General features: G+C 46.0%; 1 protein-coding gene across 1 annotated transcript in view; it reads left to right on the forward strand.

The window, feature by feature from the left end:
* The window catches only part of RICTOR (RPTOR independent companion of MTOR complex 2), a 143,340-nt gene that overhangs the window by 618 nt on the left and 122,921 nt on the right, over positions 1–19,801 (forward strand). Inside the window, exon 2 of the mRNA XM_006139479.4 lies at positions 101–148. Within this exon, the coding sequence (XP_006139541.3) occupies positions 101–148 (48 nt within the window). The remainder of the gene's footprint in view (positions 1–100; positions 149–19,801) is intronic.

A 19,801-nucleotide genomic window follows, 5' to 3' on the forward strand; every position in this document is an offset into this window, starting at 1 on the left:
GCCCGGCTAGGCCCGGCGGGAGGCGCCGCGGCTCCTCCACCGCATCGTCCCTTCCCCGCCCTGGCTAACAGGCTCTCCGCTTTCCCTCCCCCTTCCGCAGGTCGGAACGACAGCGGCGAGGAGAACGTCCCGCTCGATCTCAGCCGAGGTAAGCGGGGCCGGGGGCGCCCCGTGCGGGGGGGGGGGGGCTGGCCTTGGGGAGGCCAGGCTGGGGTGTCACTAGGTGCCCTAGGAGTCCAGCTCCGCCCCTACCCTACGTGAGGTGGGTAAAACACGGACCCTAAGGCGCGGCCGGGGCGGGGGGGCCTGGCCGAGGGAGGCACGTCCCGTCCCATCCCATCCCTGCCCTGGGCGAGGGGCTTGTGTGCGTCACGGGGGGCTGCTTAAGCCACATGAGAGGTGGCTGCTTTGGGGCGGAGAGCCCTGGATTGCTGTCCCAGGTGAGAGCGGATTTCCGGCCCGTCTGCAGTCCTGACACTGGCCGGTACCCATGGGGAGTAGGCTTCTAGTGTGTAACCAGATTGCAGAAGCACTGAGAGGCAGGAGGCTATTTTCAGTATTACAGTCTGGATGGCTGTAGTGAAGAGGTGAGGTTGTTGCTAGGGGTATATGGGTCACCTCCCCCATCTCTGTGGGTGAGCGTGGGATCTGGTACATATACATTTCTCTCCTTCCTCTGTACTTGTTGGTAGAAGCCTCCTTTCTTCAGGGTAATTATTTACTGGCTGCAGGTGGTGGTGTTTTTTTTTTCTTATGGGGTTTGGACAGCTCTCCAGCCCAAATCTCACCCAAGTCAACCTACAGACCCACCTCATTTTGTCACTGTGTATCAGATGGTGCTTCAACAATTTGTAATAAATGATTTTGGGGCTATGATAAGTCTTGTAGCCGTCACTTCAAACCTGTTCCATATTTGTTCTAGTGGGATCAGATGCAATATTTAAGATTAGGATTAAAAGTCCCTGGGGGTAACCTGTTAGTTTGTAACTTTAAAAACAACCAACAGTCCTGTGACACCTTAGAGACTAATACATTATTATCATGAGCTTTCGTGGGTAAAATCTATACTCATCTGATAAAGTGAGTTTTATCCATGAAAGCTCATGATACAATATATTTGTTAGTCTGTAAAGTGCCACGGGACTGCTGGTTGTTTTAAAGATTCGAGTTGTCAGTACTAGTTAACACAAGTGATTAATTTAACACAAATTAACTTGATGGAAATTTAAATCATTATTAGTTTTAATTGCATTGTTAATAATAGAATGCCAATTTGAGTTTATTTATATTTTTGGATTTTTACATTTTCAATAATGTTGATTTCAATTACAGCACAATATACAAAGTGTATAGAACTTGCTTTGTATTTTTAATACAAATATTTGCACCATAGAAAAGAGTATTTTTCAGTTCACCTCATACAAGTAACCCAGTTCAATCTCTTTATCATGAAAGGGAAACTTACACATTATTTTGTTTTTGAGTATAGCTATGTAATAAAAAAAAAAAGTAAGAGTCTGAAACCTACAAGTCCACTCAGTCCTACTACATGTTCAGCCAATCACTAAGATAAGTTCGTTTACATTTATGGGAGATAATGCTGCCAGCTTTTTATTTACAATATCACCTGAAAGTAAGAACATGCAATTTTGTGGCTTGATTGTGTTGCAATGTAATTGCAAAGAGATTGCATGCCAAATATGTTAAACATGTTTATGCCTTTTTATGCATCGGCTTGTTGTGTACATATTTGTAATAAAAAAGTAGTAATTAGGTCTGTCAATCATAAACATGTAATCACCTCAAAACATACAAACATTTTTTTAACTAGCATTAATTGCACACAAGGATGCTGCTGCATGCCTCTGCACAGGTAGTTCTTTTCCCCCTGCCCTGCTCCGCTGCTGCTCCTGATTTCTCTCCTCCTGCATACCATGGAACCATTATTGGCCAAGCTGCAGTGGACTAAGATCATGTTTTCTGTCTGCTGTGCCCAGTGGGGGTGGGGAGGAGCTGATTTTGGGGTCTTCACTCCCCCTGCCTATGATCCCAGTTGCTGCTGAGCGAGGGTCATGGTATGGTGGAACCTGTCTGCTGTTGGCTCAGAAGTGAGTGCTGATGATAGCTGCTGCTGCTGCTGGCTGAAAAAGTGTTCAGGGTCCTGAAAGCTCTGCTTAAAGAGTCAGTGCTCTCAAGCGTGTGCGCGCGCGCGCGCACACACACACACACACACACACACACACACACACACACCATGCCACTATCAGTAACATTGAAATGTGTTTTTATTATTAAACAATGCAATTAAAACTGTGATTAATCATGAGATATAAAAAAGTCACAATTAATCACACTTAATTTTCTAATTGTGTGACAGCCCTATTTAAAACATATTTTCTAGACTTCCTGTCACCATATTACAGCTTAAACACTTTATTTTGTAATTACCATAAGTGTTTATTTGTTTCGAAGTCCACTGACTTGGTCTTGATAAACATACATTCTCTTCTGTGGCAAAACATTACAATGCTACAAAAACACTTGCTACACATTAATCAGACATATGGAAGGCAGTATAAGAACAGACATACTGGATCAGACCAAAGGTCCATCTATTCTGTCTTCTAACTGTGGCCAGTGCCAAGTGCCTTAGAGGGAATGAACAAAACAGGTCGTTCATACACAAATCAAATTCAAAATCACTGCCTAGCTCACTGGTTTCCAACCTCTTTGATACCGGGGACTGGCAAACCCATGCACAAATGTTTGGTGGTCTGATATACTATTTGCATATGCATTATGCAAATGATGAATATGCAAATAAAACATTGCTGGTTTGCCAAAAGCCAAGCCCCCAGCGCCAGCCCTAATCACTAGAGACTTTCACTATCCCCCAGTGCTAGCCACTGATCCCAGAGACCCCTCCCCCCCGCTAGCCTCCCACCCTCAGAGTCTCTAATCCCAAATGCCTCAGTGCCGGCACCTCACCCCTTAGAGCCCTCCGCAGTACCAGCCTCCTGTTTCCAGAACCTCACTGAAACCAACCCCTCCCTCCGTGCCAGCCCCCAATATTAGCCCCGTCCCCAGAGGCCCCCTGTGCTAACCCTGACCTCAGAGCCTCCCCACTACTAGCTTAACCTCGAGAGCCCCCCAGCACTAACACCACCCTTGGAGCCCCCAGTACCTGCACTCGCCCCTCACCTAGACCTGTTCTGCTGCTGGCTTTGCGGCAGCTCTAGGGGCTGGTGAATACCACCCAGTGCCTCTCCTCTTGCCGCAGCTTTTGTGAGAGGCATGTCCTGCCCCACCTGTCAGCCAACCAGTGCTGGGCAGGGGTGGGTCATCTCCCAGCCACAGAAGAGAGGTTCACTGTGCGGTGGGAGGGCTGCGCGGATCCACTTTATGCAGCCCTCCTGTTACACAGGGAAGTGCTCTTCCGTGGCTTGGAAGAGACCCCACCCCTGCCTGGTTGGCTGAGAGGCAGGGCAAGACATGCCTCTTCCAACAGCTGCGGTGACAATAGTGTACACCTGTTCCCATAGCTGCCGCGGCCCGGCAGCCAAAGGTCTGTGGCCCGGCGGTTGGGAACTGCTGGCCTACCTAACACGTAATTAAAGTTGCCTCATTAAGGACTAATGTTTGTTTAACTGTTTTTCGTGTTTTTCTCTGTTGGAAAACAAGTTGTCCTGTTGCCAGCATTGATATTTTCCTCCGAGTTTTAAGGCAAAAGTGTTCTTATCCAAAGGTCTTACCTGTCTGTAGAAGATAATGAGGGTTGCATTTTGTATGTAAACCTAGCTGTATTGAATTGGTGCTTGTAATAGAAGTGTGTTGCTTCAGAAGTTGATATTTTGCATAGATTCATGTTCTCAGGGAGGTAGGATGGTGAGGAATTGATGGAAGCAGAGTCAAAATTGAATGTGTTATAATCGTAATAGGATGCTGGTTAGGAAAATACTTCAGGAATTATAGCAACAGTTATAAGATTTGTGATGTATAATTGCAGCAGTGAAATAGAGTACCGTATTTTCCGGCGTATAAGACGACTTTTTATGCTAAAAAACATCCCCCCAAAATCGGGGGTCATCTTATATGCCGGGTATACAGGCAGTCCCCGACTTGCAGGTACGAACGGGGCTTTTCTCGCCCCGGAGGACACAGACTGCGGGACCTCGCGGTCCCGCCGCCCGTGTACTCCGGGACGAGAAAAGCTGCTCCGTGTCTCCCTGGTCTGCAGACCAGGAAGACGCGGAGCAAAGCCGCGGAGGGGCTCGGGCAGCGGGACAGCCCAGGCGCTTTGCAAAGCCTCGGGGGAAGCCGGCAGCGGGGCAGCCCAGACGCGCCACGGCTGTCCCGCTGCTGGCGTCCTCAGAGGCTTTGCTCCCGGTGTCCCTGGTCTGCTGGAGACGGTCCCCAGCAGACCAGAGGCACCGGGAGCAAAGCCGCAGCCGCGGCGGGGACCCGCGCCTCTGAGGCTTTGCCAGAGCAAAGCCTCAGAAGCGCGGCACCCCGCCACCGCTTCGGCTTTGCTCCCGGTGCCCCTGGTCTGCTGGGGACTGTTTCCAGCAGACCAGGGACACCGGGAGCAAAGCCAGGGAGGTGGAGGGGCGCTGGGGTGCTGCCGGTTAGCCTCTTAAGGGGGGGTAGTCTTATACGGCGAGTATAAGACGAAAACCTATCTTTTAACTAGAAAATTAGGGGGTCGTCTTATACGCCCAGTCGCCTTATATGCCGGAAAATACGGTAGTTCCAAGTTTACAGAGTAATTAAGGTGAATTTTTGGTATGAACCTTGTTTTGAAAAGTGAGTAATAAAGCAGTGCTACTTGCCTTTAGACTGGAACTTGACACACCATGACTCTGGCCATACATAATTTACTTACAAAATTAAATGTCAACTAGGTCAATTCTCTTTTTAGTTCTGGAAAAATGAGGTTTCTGATACAGGCACAAAAAAGTCTAATAATTAAAACAAAAGAAATTGTAGTATTTTCTTTTTAATGCTGACTACCTATTTATAATGTAAATTGTTGCTAATGTGGTGATCTAAAAACCAAACAGAATGAGTTCTGTAAACAAAATGAGACACTAAGTACTCAGTGCTGCAAAAACATTAATGATAGGTATTAGTTAACTGGTTAAATGATTAAGCACTATCCTGGGTGGGGGACCACTCCAGTCCAGTTGGAACAGCCTCCAGTTTGTGGGGCTGCAGGTTAACTGATAACCTTAACGGATGATGATTACTGGGCAATCTGTTCACATCCCTAATTGGTCAGTGGGACTACTTGTGCATTAAGTAAAGCACTTTCATGGTTGCTTCATCTGTCCAATAACTCTGTGACTTTATAAATTCAGGCTTAATGTGAACTTAATATATTTTGGTTTTAGTAGAACTGTACGTTTAGATATCAACACCTCTGTTAATCTTATACAATTGCTATGGCTGAAGATGTTTTGAATCACCCTGGCAAAAAGCTAATATAACATATCCAAGGGAACAGTAGTATTTTAAATAGAATTTTAACTGGTTTATTTGTATTGAGTCGTAAAAGACTCTCAGATATCCAAGTCAGTTAAGAGTCCTGTTTGGCAATGAGCTGAGGCCACCACTTCATACTCTGGGCCATTAGAAAAGTGAGGCATTTTGGCTGTGTACAGCTGAATATATGATATTAATTTAGTGTGTGTGTGTGGAGGGTGGGGGTGGTAGAAATACCTCATGCTTTGACAATTTTTACTTTCAATTTTATGGTTGCAGCTCTGTGTGAGATCACTCTGAAAACCATTCTGTGCTCCTTGACTACGATAAGTATTTTTGCAGTAGAAATGCGACAGTATTTGATTATTTGCAATAGGTCCTTCTCAGAAATGTGCAGCTGGAAGGAACCTTGAAAGGTTCTCTAATCTGGTTTTTGAGACAGGGCTAAGTGGATCTACATGGTCTATGACAGATGTTTGCTTAAAATATTCTTAAACTTTCAATGATGGGAATTCCACAACCTCCTTTGGAAGCCTGTTCTCAGTGCTTAACTATCTGTATGGCTAGAAAGTGTTTTCCTAATACAGTAAAACTCCAATAGTCCGGCATCCAGTAGTCCGGCACTCCTGATAGTCCAGCATCAAAATGGCAAGAGCCTACTGAGTGAGCTTCGGCAAAAAATGAGTCACAAGGTAACAGCGGCAGCAGCTGAACTGAGGCAAAAGGGTAAAAAAGGCTTAAAAAAAACTAAAACATTACAGTATACTGTATACAGTATGTACAATAAAAAGGGTTTAGAACACTTTATATATATAAGCAGCTTATAGTACCTCCTGATAGTCCAGCATATCTGATAATAGGTTCCGGATTATCGGAAGTCTACTGTATTTGTCTTGAATCTTCATTCTTCTAAACTGAGATGATTAATTCTTGTCGTACCTTCAGGGGACATGGAGAACAATTGATCACTATCCTCTTTATAACAGCCTTTAACATATTTGAATACTTTTACCAGGCACCGTTCGGTCTCCTATTCTTAAAACTACAAATGCTCAATTTTTGAAACTGTCCTCATATATCAGGTTTCTTAAACTTCTTTCGTATTGTTACTTTCTGCGCTCTCTCCAGTTTGTCCACATCTTTACTAAAATTGACACTGGATACAGTATTTGGGTTGAGGCCTCATCAGTGCCAAATAGAGCGAGGTAGTTACCTCTACCAGATGTTGCACTTCTAAGACACTAATGTACTCTAGAATTATGTTAGCATTTTTTGCAACTGCAACACATTGTTGAGTCATATTTAATCTGTGATCCACTATAACCCCCAGGTCTTTTTTCAGGAGTATGCTAATTAGCCAGTTAATACCTATTGGACTTCATCTTTTGATTTCAGATCAGTTCTCCACTTTATCAATGCCATTTTGAATTCTAATCCCAGGCCTTCAAAGTTTTTGCAGTCCCTCTCAGTTTGGGGACATCTGCTGGTTTTTATAAGCATACTTGGCACTCCATTGTCCCAGTCAATGAAGAAAAAATTACATAGTTTTGGACCTATACTAACCTCTGTGGAGCCCTAATAGTTATGTCATCCCAATTTGAAAGACCATACTCAAAGAGTAGCTATCAGTGGTTCATTGTCAATCAGCTGTACAATCACTTTATAGTAATTTCATCCAGACAACATTTATTGGATTTGCTAATAACTGTCATGTAGGACTGTGCCACAGCATAACTGAAATCTAGATATCCTATCTTCTGCCACTACTACTAGCTCAGTAATTTTGTCAAAGAAGGAAATTAGGTTGGTTGGATGATTTGTTTCTTGACAAATCCATATTGGCTGTCCTTCTAATCTTGTTGTCCACTAGGTGCTTGCAAACTGATTTTTCTGATAATTTGTTTCAGAGCCTTTCCAGATATCAAGGTTTAGACTGGATGGTCTATAGTTTCCCTGGTCTTGTTTGTTGCAAGTGAAGATTAGTATATAGGAAGAAGCCTCTCAGGTTAAAGAGACCTGTTTGGCCAGGGCCCCCATGCATTTAGATAGAGGAAGAGCTTGTGCTGCAATATACTATTTTCCTTCCAGTGTGAGTTCTTCTTTGTAGAGTACAGGCAGTCCCCGACATACGCGGATCCGACATACGTCGGATCCGTACTTACGAACGGGGCTTTTCTTGCCCCGGAGGACGCGGGCGGCAGGACCGCCCAGACGCGCCGCGGTCCCGCTGCCCGCGTCCTCCGGGGCGAGAAAAGCGGCTCTGCGTCTCCCTGGTCTGCTGGGGGGGGCAGCAGACCAGGGAGACGCGGAGGATGCGGGCAGCGGGACCGTGGCGCGTCTGGGCGGTCCTGCTGCCCGCGTCTCCCTGGTCCCCCGCAGCAGACCAGGCTTTTCTCGCGGACGCCTGTGGTAGAGCAGCTGGGGCGCTGCCGGGTTGGTTCCTCGGCGCTACTGGACCAACCCGGCAGCACCTCAGCTGCTCTGCCCCAGGCGTCCCGAAGTCAGCCGCTGCTGAAACTGACCAGCGGCTGACTACAGGAAGCCGGAGGCAGAGTTGCTCTGTCCCGGGCTTCCTGGAATCAGCCGCTGATCAGTTTCAGAAGCAGCTGACTTGGGGACACCTGGGGTAGAGCAGCTGGGGTGCTGCCGGGTTGGTCACCGCAGCGCTGAGGTGCGGCGCTGCGGGGACCTACCCGGCAGCGCCCCAGCTGCTCTGTTCCAGGCGTCCAGATTCAGCCGCTGTTGAAACTGATCAGCAGCTGATTCCAGGAAGCCTGGGGCAGAGAAACTCTGCCTCCGGCTTCCTGTAGTCAGCCGCTGGTCAGTTTCAGCAGCGGCTGAATTTGGACGCCAGTTCCCACTTACGTACAAATTCAACTTAAGAACAAACCTACAAACCTATCTTGTATGTAACCCGGGGACTGCCTGTACCTGCAAATTAAGAGTGATGGGGGAGGGGAAGAAATCCTTGCCTTACTCATCTGGTTAGCTCTCTTAGGGTATGGCTATATATGGGTAAAAGACCTGAGGCATGGCCATGGGTGGTCTGGGTCAGCTGACTTTGGTTTAGGGGGCTTGGAGTACAGGACTGGAAAATTGCTGTGTAGATGTTTGAGCTCAGACTAGAGCCCAAGCTCTGAGACTTAAAGGGTTCCAGAGTTCAGACTCCAGTCTGAGCCCAAAAGTCCACACAGCTATTTTTCAGCCTCTGATCCTAAGTCAGCTGACATAGGCCACCCATGGTGGCCATGCCACAGGCTTTCTATATCTGTGTAAGCCTAGTCTTTGTCCTCCAGCTGCTTTCATCTTACCAGCAACTAGGGATACATCTGTACTGTTTTATAGCCTGCAGCAATGAGTCTAAGAGCATGTCTATACTTAAACAGCTCTGCAGCAGTGCTATTGTAGCACTTTAGTGAAGACACTACCTTCACTATTGGGAGAACGTCTGTTGGCATAGGAATTCCACTTCCCTGAGAGGCTGTAGCTGTGTGTTCTGGGAGTTAGTTGATGTGTTGCTCAGGAGTAATTTATCATACTTCTAAGTAGGGGTGTAAGGATGTATCCCTGTCAATGGGTAAATGATAAGCATGAGCTTATCAATTACCCAAACAGCTACGTGCAACTAGAGATGTTAGAAATCGGTTATTATAATAGCCATGTAGCTGCTAAAATTCTTGGTGGTTACACAGTGATCCTGGCTCCTGGCCCCACTGCCAGGAGCCCTCTGCCATCCCTGCACTACTGTGTCTCTAACAGAGGCAGCAGTGTGGGGTGGTAGGTGGGAGCCAGTACGCAGGGACCAGTGTACTGGCTCCTGGGGAGCCACCTGCCACCCTGCACTGCTGCCTCACATACAGAGGCAGCAGCGCGGGCCAGCAGTCAGCTCCCCGGCAGTGGGGTGGCAGGTAGGAGCTGGACTTCGAGCTGGTTCCTGGCACGCATCAACTCCCGGGGTGCTGGCTGCTGCCCCACATGTAAACACTGACATTTTCAGCAGCTATACAGTTACTCAATTACATGTATTTTAACATCCCTACTCTTGAGGAATGTACTTATATCAGAGTTTGTAGTGTAGACCAGGGCTGAGCCTAGGTCTGCAGACTCATGATAGCAATTATGTTTATTCAGCTGTGTAAATATTTCAGATCAGGCTCTGAATCCCTTTCCTACCCCCAGGCTTCAGAGCCTCAGAGTTCCAGCCTCAACTGCAGTGTCTGCATAGCTGCTTTTAGTGTCATAGTGTTATCCTGAGTTTATAGACCAGGGTTCTGAGGCTTGCTGCTATGGGCTTTAAAATGCAGCGTAGCTATATCCTGGGAGCCTGAATGCTTTTTTAACGTCTGAGTCCCATGCCCAGCTTGAGTGAGTGACTCGTCTCCTCTAACTCAAACAAAAGACAGAACTATGTAGCTCAGCTAGACCAGACTTACATGGCTGCATCTCTATCACTCCTCTAACTCAGCTGCCTTCAGTCACTGGCCTATTTATAAAATCCACACTGCTTTCACTTCACTGTTAGAAATCAAGTGCTAATTTATCTGGGGCCATTACCTGTGTATACTAAAGCTGCTGCAGCCCCAGCATAATCACATATATACTTCCTATAATCAATGAAAAGTTTCCATCAATGTAGATAATCCACCTTTCTGAGATATGGTAGCTAGATTGACAAGGGATGTTAAAAAGTGGGTTTTTTTTTTGTAAATGTGTAACTACTGAAATTTTCAGTGGTTACACATGGGAGGTAGGAGTGGCATAGCTCCATGGGAGCTGACTTTTAAGCCAGCTCTCTGCGAGCACTAACACCCGCTGAGCTGCCTGCCCCCCATGTTTAACTGATGAGTCTAGGCTTCCTGTGTGTACTGGGTCCTGCAGAACTGCCTGCTCACCCCAGCGTTGCTGCCTCTGTATCAGATACAGCAGTGGGGGGAGGGGAAGAGGGTCAGCCAGGAGCCAGTGCTCATGAGGAGTAGGCTATTAAGCAAGCACCAGCTCATGCCTGCCTCCTCCCCCCTCTCCCTCCCAATGATGCTGCCTCTGATAGAGAAGCAGCAGTGCAGGGCTGCTTAATCATGAAGGTTAACTGATGAGCCCAGGTTCATCAGTTAACCATTTAAATGTGTATGCTAATACAACTCTATGATTGACAGAAGAATTCTTTTGTTGACCTTGCCATGTCAACAATGTCTGGGTCAATGTAACTACAGAGCTCATGCTGTGAAATTTTGTTCACAATTCTGAACATAGCTAGGTCGATCTAATTTTTAAGTTTAGAGAAGCACTAACTGCTGAGCACCTTACCACAGGCAATCAAAGTTTTTATTTAAACTCATTATACAAGCCCATCTTACCGAGCCTGAAGACAAGTTACTGTCACAGAAATATAATTTGTTTTATCCTAAACTTACTAGCAATAAGACAAAAGATAACATCAGCTGGCTATAACTACCTAAAAGTTTGTGCACATTAGCACTTATGTCAGCATAATTTATGTCACTCAGGGGTGCGAAAAAGCCACCCTTCTTGTAATATAAGTTACATTGACCTTAAGCATTGGTGCATACAGTGCTTAATATCAGTTGTCCTGATGACATTGTTACCACTGGTGGCAGAGGTGGTTTTGTTATGCAGATGGGAGGGCTGTGCTGCTGTGTCAGTTCAAGGATAGATGAGACTTTACAATCATGAATCATATGTCATCTGGGAAAACTAGTGCTTTTATATGCTCTAAGTCTAGCATGTATCCTTGCCCAGCCTACTAAAAAGAAAACTAAGGAATAGAACAGCTAAATAATCAACAAGGATGTGCCAGCCAGATGTTGTCCCAGCTTATTTGAGAACTCTGAACTCCTAATTTCGTGCCCCACTAAACAATGGATCGCAAAGATTTATTTTCTTCATTCTTGTATAACGGTAATTGTATACATAACTAATATACAGGCAGTCCCCGGGTTACGTACAAGATAGGGACTGTAGGTTTGTTCTTAAGTTGAATCTGTATGTAAGTCAGAACTGGCGTCCAGATTCAGCTGCTGCTGAAACTGACCGCCAGTTCTGACTTACATACAGATTCAACTTAAGAACCCCAAGCTTCCCCAAGTCAGCTGCTGCTGAAACTGATCAGCGCTGATTCCAGGAAGCCTGGGGCAGAGCAACTCTGCCTCGGGCTTCCTGTAGTCAGCGCTGGTCAGTTTCAGCAGCGGCTGACTTCGGGACGCCTGGGGCAGAGCAGCTGGGGTGCTGCTGGGTTGCTCCAGTAGCACCGCTCCTTGGCGCTACTGGACCAACCCAGCAGCACCCCAGCTGCTCTGCCCCAGGCGTCCTGATTCAGCCACTGCTGAAACTGACCAGCAGCGGCTGAATCAGGACCTGGGGCAGAGCAGCTGGGGTGCTGCCGGGTTGGTCCAGTAGTGCCCAGAGCGGCGTTGCAGGACCAATCGGCAGCGCCCCAGCTGCTCTGCTCCAGGGTCCAAAACAAAAGCCTGGTCTGCTGGGGGGGGCACACTCTTTGCTCTGGCAAAGTCTCAGAGGCGCGGGACCCTCCCGCGGCTGCGGCTTCAGTCCCAGTGCCTGTGGTCTGCTGGGGACGGTCCCCAGCAGACCACAGGCACCAGGACTGAAGCGGCAGCAGCGGCGGTTCCCTGCGCTTCTGAGGCTTTGCTCTGACGGTCTCCAGCAGACCAGGGGCACCAGAGCAGCTTACGAACGGGGCTTTCTCGCCCCGGAGCTCGCAGGTAGCAATCCGCTACCTCGACCTCCGGGGCGAGAGAGCCCCGTTCGTAAGTGCGGATCCGACATAAGTCGGATCCGCGAAAGTCGGGGACTGCCTGTATACGTAGTGATAGTTTCAATTGGAAATAATTTTGTACACTTTGTTTTTAAAATATATTTTTGGTCTTTATTTTATTTTGAAGGATGCACCTATGTTTGCCACAAGACATAATATTTAAACTATTTGCTAGTTGTTCTTAGGCTATTGTCTTAAGGAAATCTCAGCCCATTGTTTTATTTAAAAACTTCATTTTTATCATAGCTAAATATTTTTATCAGTTACACGATTACTAAAATGGTCTCTAAGGTGGGGTCAGCAGCTAGTGCGCTCCCAGTCCCAGGGAGTCCCTGCTACCCTCACTGCTGCCTCTGATACAGAGGCAGCAGAGCAGGGTGACAGCAGCCCGTGGAGCAGTCTCCCCTGTGCCTCCCTGCCCTGCTGCCTCCGATACAGAGGAAGATCGTGGTGGTTGCGGGAGGAGAGAAGTAGATGGCTCTGTGGAACTGGTCCTCGAGGGGAGACAGCTTTTAAGTCAGCCCTCTCTGAGCACTGGCTCCCACCTCTTCCCCTCCCATCCCTTCATTGCTGCCTCTGTGGGAGGCAGCTGGGGATAGGCAGCTCCACGGGAACTGGCACAGGAATGTGGTTCAGAGGCAGCAAGGGGTGCGGGTGTTGCCTGTAGTCATCAGTAAGCCCAGACTTATTGGTTAATTGTTTAAACATCTATATGTCAACATCCCTAGTTGAAATAACCTGAAAAAGCTGATTAGCAAAAAGAAAAAATTACATTATTATCCATTTATAGTTCTAAGAGGATCTCATTATTTAGAATACATTTAATCAGGAACAACCTGCTTAGAACATGTTTTAACTTACAATTATCTGATTAAAATGCCTCTCAAGCGTATGGTTAAAGATGTCAATTAACTGTGCTTTGCCCCTGCAAGAAGCCTAGGTTGGCTCATGGTTGTCTTTGAGTAACTCACTCAGGATCTGTGTTCACAAAGAAGGTAGGGCATCAAATCATATCGGTCCTCACTTCAAGGGTCTTCCTTCCTACCAGCTATCTGTGTAGTAAAACTTCACAGAGTAAATTGCTTCTCATGAAGCAATGCTTCTGAGCATATCCCAATATGCTGTCCCTTGCTGAGGCATTTGAGAGCTGCTCAGCATTCCCAAAATGGAAGAGATTTTCTTTGTCTATGGTTTTATACTGCCTAATGCAATGTGGTTTCAATCTGACTAGGGGCCTACTACAAAACAAAAATGTCCTAGGAATGCACTTTATGACCAGGTACTTTTAACCAACCTCGTCCCAAAATCCCTATGTTGTGTAAGTTAGAAAAACTTCTTTGGATTTTGGCTGATGTTAACAAAGAACATAAAGTTTACATGTAGATAGAGCCTTTGCTCATCCTACGTTCGCTGCAACGGGAATGTTCATCCTAGTTCCTCTCTTCTTCTATCTGGATGCAATAATGAACCACTTGCCTCAGTGAGTTTACTTCAGTTCTCTTTGCCAGTAAAATTAACATTTCCCAGAAGGGATGAGTATCTTATGAAAAAAAAATCAGTTACACATTGATACAAACATGTCCTGACAGCAGCAAGGATGCTGGGATGGTAGAAAAGCTGCAGTGTAGATTCAAGTTGAGCACGGTACTTGTACCTGGTTAACGTGAACATGCCTCTATCTGGTTACAAAATCACAATTAATAGTTGGAGTGTGAACATGACCTAAAGCAAACAGACTGGCCATGGAGGTAGCAAGGGGGGGAAGAAGCAACTAGTCGCATCACTAGTTGACTATCTGATAAGCGTATGCCCATCAGATAGTTGACTAGTTGCTTACATCCTTAGACCTTCTGTTGTCAGGCAAATTGCATCATCTGGGACCAGTCAAGTCCTGAGGGTGCTGGACACATGAGGTCAAACCTGTACCCAAATCAAGCCCATAGTTTTTAAAGCCAGGAAGAATCATTGTGGTCATCTAGTCCAGTGGTTCCTAACCCCTGGGCCACGGACATTTGACTTCTGGACTGTGGCAGCTCTGAGGACTGGCGTGTACACCACTCCTGCGACGGCTGTTGGGAGAGGCATGTCCTGCCCTGCCTCTCAGCCAGCCAGCACTGGGCAGGGGCAGAGTCTCTTCCTGGATATGGAAGAGCGCCTTGCTGCATGGCAGGAGGGCCGCACAAAGCCCAGCATGGCAGACTTAGAGCAGCCATGACCTTGGTAGCAGCGCTCAGCTAGTGGCTGGGAGGCAGCGCAGGGCTAGGTGAGGGGGGTGGAGCAGGCACTGGTGGCTCCACGGGTGGGGCTAGTAGTGGGGGAGCTGTGGCACGTGTGGCACTGGGGGGGCTCTGGGGATAGGGCACTGGGGAGGGCTTTGAGGGGTTGGGTGCAGTGGGGCTCTGGAAACAGGAGGCTGATACTGCAGAGTCTGGTGGTGGTGAACTCTAAGGGGCAGGGGGCTGGCACTGAGGCATTTGGGATGTGGGACTGGCACTGGCAGGCTCTGAGGGCAGGAAGCTGGCACTAGGGGCATGGGTGTAGGGGACTCTTGGGTCAGTACTTTATTTGCATAATGAATATGCAAATATACACATAAAATGTTACTTGTCTGCGAAACATTTGTGAATGGGCTTGCTGGTTCCCGGTATAAAAAAGGTTGGGAACCACTGATGTAGGCTTATCTCCTGTATAATGTAGAATATAGGTCTTCCTATAAATTAATTCTTGTTTCAAATCCAGTGGCTGCATTATATGAATTGCAATGTGGTGATCTTGTTGGAGAGCTATATTTTGATGTTCTTGGTAGAATCGTATTGAATTTTTGCGTATTTTACAAAAGATGCCAAAGTTAATTGCAGAAGAAGCTTGAAATCAAGGCACTTCTCTTCCTCAAGGCTTATCAATTAGAACTATTAATAGGCTACTGTAACCTATACTTTAGTTACATCACATTATAAGAAAGCTACCACATTCTCCCAACTCCATGTTCATTCCAGGTAGATTTAGCAATAGCTGCAAGCCCAATGCTTTGTGACAGTCTAATCGCTGTGTATTTCACTTGGCAACACATGACACCCGTGCTTCTGGGATCTGCATTGAATGCTTCTTAATTTCTTGGTGGTGAAGTGCTGGCTTTGAGTTATAAAACCTTAAATAATTTCAACCTGTCTTCCTTATTTTGTGGGGAGCAGAAGCTGCTAAATCTAATCTGTGTTATTGTGCTTTTAATTATCTCGGTGCACAGGACCATGGATCAACACTTATTTTTAGGGTTATAAATAAAACTAAAGTGGATTTAAAGATGTTTCTATTTACCAACTTCTTTGTTCAGCTAGTTCTTCAGTCTGATGACCTCATGAGCTAACTATCTTCCCACAATGTGAGACAACAAATAAGAACAATGTGATAAGGGGCGGAGGTGCTTGTTTCTTTTCTTGTGTATAAAACCGTTTCAGAAAATGGACATAGAAATGGCTGATGGAAGCCCTTTCTCACCTTTCTTTGTACCTCCTCACAGTTTATTTCCCAATACATATAGCAGGGGTGGGGAACCTCAGGTTCAGGGGCTGGATCTGGCTCCCATGGCTCAGGGCCCCCTGGTATTTGGGAGCCCGCACTGGCGCTCCAGTCCCTCCCACTGTGGTGCTGGAGCACACAAAATCTGCTAGCCTGTGGGGCGTGCCTAGGTTCTGGTGTGTGAGGGAAATGTGGAGAGTCTTTCTGCTTAGTCGAGTACCACATCAGTGCCGGATTTTTTGCTTCTCACTTGTGTGTGGCCCCTGACTGATTTTTTCGGTGGGGCGGTAGCTCCTGATGCAAAAAAAAGATTCCCTATCCATGACCAGATAGTTAAAAGTAAAACATGCAAACAAAAATTAGTAAAACAACCTGTCTTCACCACAGATTCTTCTAAATTGGGGGAAACATACATGCACATTTGTACAGTCCCTCCATGCAATGAGCAAGCATACACAGAAATATAACAGATTATTTGAGGAGACAGCAAGAATTACATTTTCCATATTAACTTGTCTACATAATACATTTTGTACATTTTTATTATAGACCTGTAACAGTATAAAATAAATTAATCTACACATTTAAAGGGAAACATAAACATAAAATACATGTACATCAAGACTGAATTAATATTAAAGGGAAACCTAAAACTGCTGAAAAGTATGGCTATTTTACTTTATATTGTTGTAGGAAAAATTTAGATATACTTAGCTTATATCTGGGTAACTAAACTGTGTTCACACTGCATTTGCAGCAGTACAGACCATATTATATTTCACTCCATATGTCCTTACAGCAATGTGCTGCATCAGTTGTTGTGCACTGCAGTGTGAGCAAAGATTGCAAGGTGACATTCGCTGCTTCTAGGTTCATGGCAATTTGGGATGGCTTTTATGGTGAGGTACCTTCAGGAGTCTGGCAGACTTGTGCCCAGAACTAACTGGTGGACTGCTATCCACACCATTTCCAGCATGCTTTCTGAAGGAGTTGCAGAGGAATGTTATGGGCTTGTCTACTATTGTACATTTAAAAGTAAATCCAGTTTTATAGGAGTTCCTACTGCATGGCATCGGTGGCAGTACAGAAGTGGTGGGATTTTTTAGAACTCTTTATGGACTCAGAGATGGTATCCATGTAATGTTTATATATATATAAATAAAAAATGTTGGAGCACTACTCCTTGGCCAAGCCAGCAAATGTGGAGTGATGGGGCTGAATAGTTCTGCAGATCTGGTTTGACTAATGGCTTTATGATGGAGAAAGTCCTTTCCTGGAGTCTTGGGCAAAGCAACCCTAGAACACTAACATCAAACCCCTCAGTGTGGAGAAGTGAACAATGACTACTCTTTGAAACTTGGCAGTTGCTAGTCGTGACTGGTGGCAAGTTCATGATTTGGAAATCTAGTTGGATTTATGGAGCTATGGTAAAGTTTTTCAATATGTGCTGCTGAATCATATAATTATGGAAAGGAAGCTTGCAAGAGGTTACTGATGGAAATGAATATTAGGGTTTTCCAGTTGTTCTGGGGCTGTTGAAGTGACCCATGTGCTCAGTTTGTAGTATGGTCCCATGCCAAAGCCTCAGTTTGTCAGGTAAAAGGGGTCCTTCATTATAGTTCTGCTGCTCTTGTTGAATCACCATTGCAGGTGTGCCAAGATGAATTTTAGATGGTCAGGAAAAATCCATGATACTGGGGTTCAACATGGGAACCAAAACAAAAAAGTAATCAATATAATGGTCTTCTGTTGATATGCGTTTTAGTAGTTAAATTTCTGAACTGTCATTGCTCATTAAAAGTGCTGGTCATGTGGGTGGAAATTGGGTAAATATTGCATTTTATTAATATGAGCATAACTGACTTAAGTGGGGCCTATGTGTTGTTTCTATGTGTTGTGTAGTTTTGCCTTAAACTTTGAATTCTTGCCTGTCAGTCTGAAATAAGCTATTTGCATATATATTTGCATATATATGCAATCGCAACTTAAGTTGCGACCCTCTGAATGTGCTGTGAGTATCATTGTGGCCCCCAGGGCTTCCAAAGGTGAGTAGCATTGATGTAGATAATACTTAAGTCCTTCCTAAGTAGAGGGGACTCTATTAGATGACCTGTTTAGGTACCTTTCAGTTATTCTGTAATATTTCCATGTTATAGTATGTATAACTTTTATGCTTTTGGCTAGATTTGCAAATGTGTGTATGTATTACTGATTTTTAAGACTCCTTGGAACACTCCTATGACTGCTTAATAAACCCTTGCTTTTATATTTTATAAAACAAATTTGTTTATAAAACAAGTATCTGTTGCTTTAATAAGTAGAAAAAATATTGTTAACAAGAAAAGGCATAACTTGTAACATCCAGCCAGTGACAAAGAATTTAGTCCTAAAGTGTTTAAGGGTAGACATGTTACAGGGTAGTGTATATAGCATTTTTTAAACGTTGTTTGCTACTGTCCTGTGGTACAGAGTGGTGGATGGGAGCTCTTGTTTTGAGGGAAGTGAGTGAAAGGGCTTCCCCAGCGCTCTGTATTTGTCAGGAAATGACTGTTCAGGAGGTGAGATGCAGTTTACTTTGGTATTTATGCCTTCAAGCAAATTGGTATTTCCTCTTTATTTCAGTTACCTGCTGTTGCATTTTCCTGTCCTTTTCTGTTTGTTGCAAGGACTTTAAAAACTTTCACTCCATTTGTTTACCCTACTAGCTTTCTAGGCTTCTGCTATAGTTTCTTCATTTTTTTCCTCATTATTCCTCCTCTCCCACCCCCCTTTTTCTTAGGTTAGTAAGTTTCTCAATGACATGCTGCAGCCTGTTGAGTATAGATGATATGCAGAGACATATCTTAGTCCCATCCTGAACACCTCGCTATCGACAGATCGATTGGGGGGGCTAGACCAGTTGATTGTGAGGCATTCCTACTTGTTCCCTCCCCCAAGAGGAAGCCAGTACTGATGCTACCTCTAGTGACAACGGAGGTAGCGCCACTTTCCTGTGGGGCGAGGAGGGCTCCCATAGCTGCATGCCAAGTCCAGGTTTCAGGAAGTGTGTGGGCTACTTCCCCCTCCCCCAGACAGACGACATGCTTCCTGAAACGCCAGGTCTGTTGCATGCTGGGCACTTCCTTTCCTGTCATGAGGAGCAGTGGGCACTCTGTCTGACAAGTTGGAGCTGGTGTGGTCCTGGGACTCCTCCCTTTCCTTCCCCCCCCATCCGCGCGTGCGTGCAGGAAGGCAGCAGAGGGAAGAAAGTTGCTGGCGTAGTACAGACCCTGCTGTTCAGGAAACGTGCCAGCTGTTTGGGGAGGGGGAATCAGTGCACATGTTTCCTGAGACCCGAGCCTGGCACGCAGCTGCAGGATCCCCAGGTACTGGCCTGAGCTGTCCCTGTCCCTTCCCCTTCGCCAGATTTCCCCTCCCCCCTACCAGCACAGTTGGGGCCACATTAGTGATGCTTGGGGGGTTTAGAGAGGTTGGTTTTTTTTGCATGTCACTTGTGTGGCCTGGACTGACTTTTCTGTGGGTCAGTGACTCCTGACTCAAAACAGGTTTCCCTCCTCTCTCAGAAATAAAGACAATGCTGAAACCTTTTGTGTTAGACATAATATTTTATTTAAAAATGAAGCCTGGCTAACAAGCCCCCAATTTAGGCCAAGCCCCCATCTGGCCACAGCATCATAACATTCCTGCACCCCCCGACCCCAAATCTGAGCCTATCATACACTGGAATCCCCTGTCCTGAGCCTCTCACATCCCCAAACTCCTGCATCCCCACATCCTCAGTCTTCTGCCACAACACTCCTGCACCATCCACACATTGCAAATCTGTCCCCATCATACTCTCAACTTCCCTTCCCTGAGCCCCTCACACACCCACCCAAACTCCTGAACCCTCACATCCATAAGCCGGTGACTTGCTCAGCACCCCAATGCACCATTTTACCCCAACACTCCCCAGGCTGGAGCTCCCTCCCTGAGCCAGCATCTCCTTCTCCATCTCCTCCTGCATCAAAATTC

This window comes from Pelodiscus sinensis, chromosome 6 (assembly GCF_049634645.1).
Source record: "Pelodiscus sinensis isolate JC-2024 chromosome 6, ASM4963464v1, whole genome shotgun sequence".
NCBI classification, from domain to species: Eukaryota; Metazoa; Chordata; order Testudines; family Trionychidae; genus Pelodiscus; species Pelodiscus sinensis.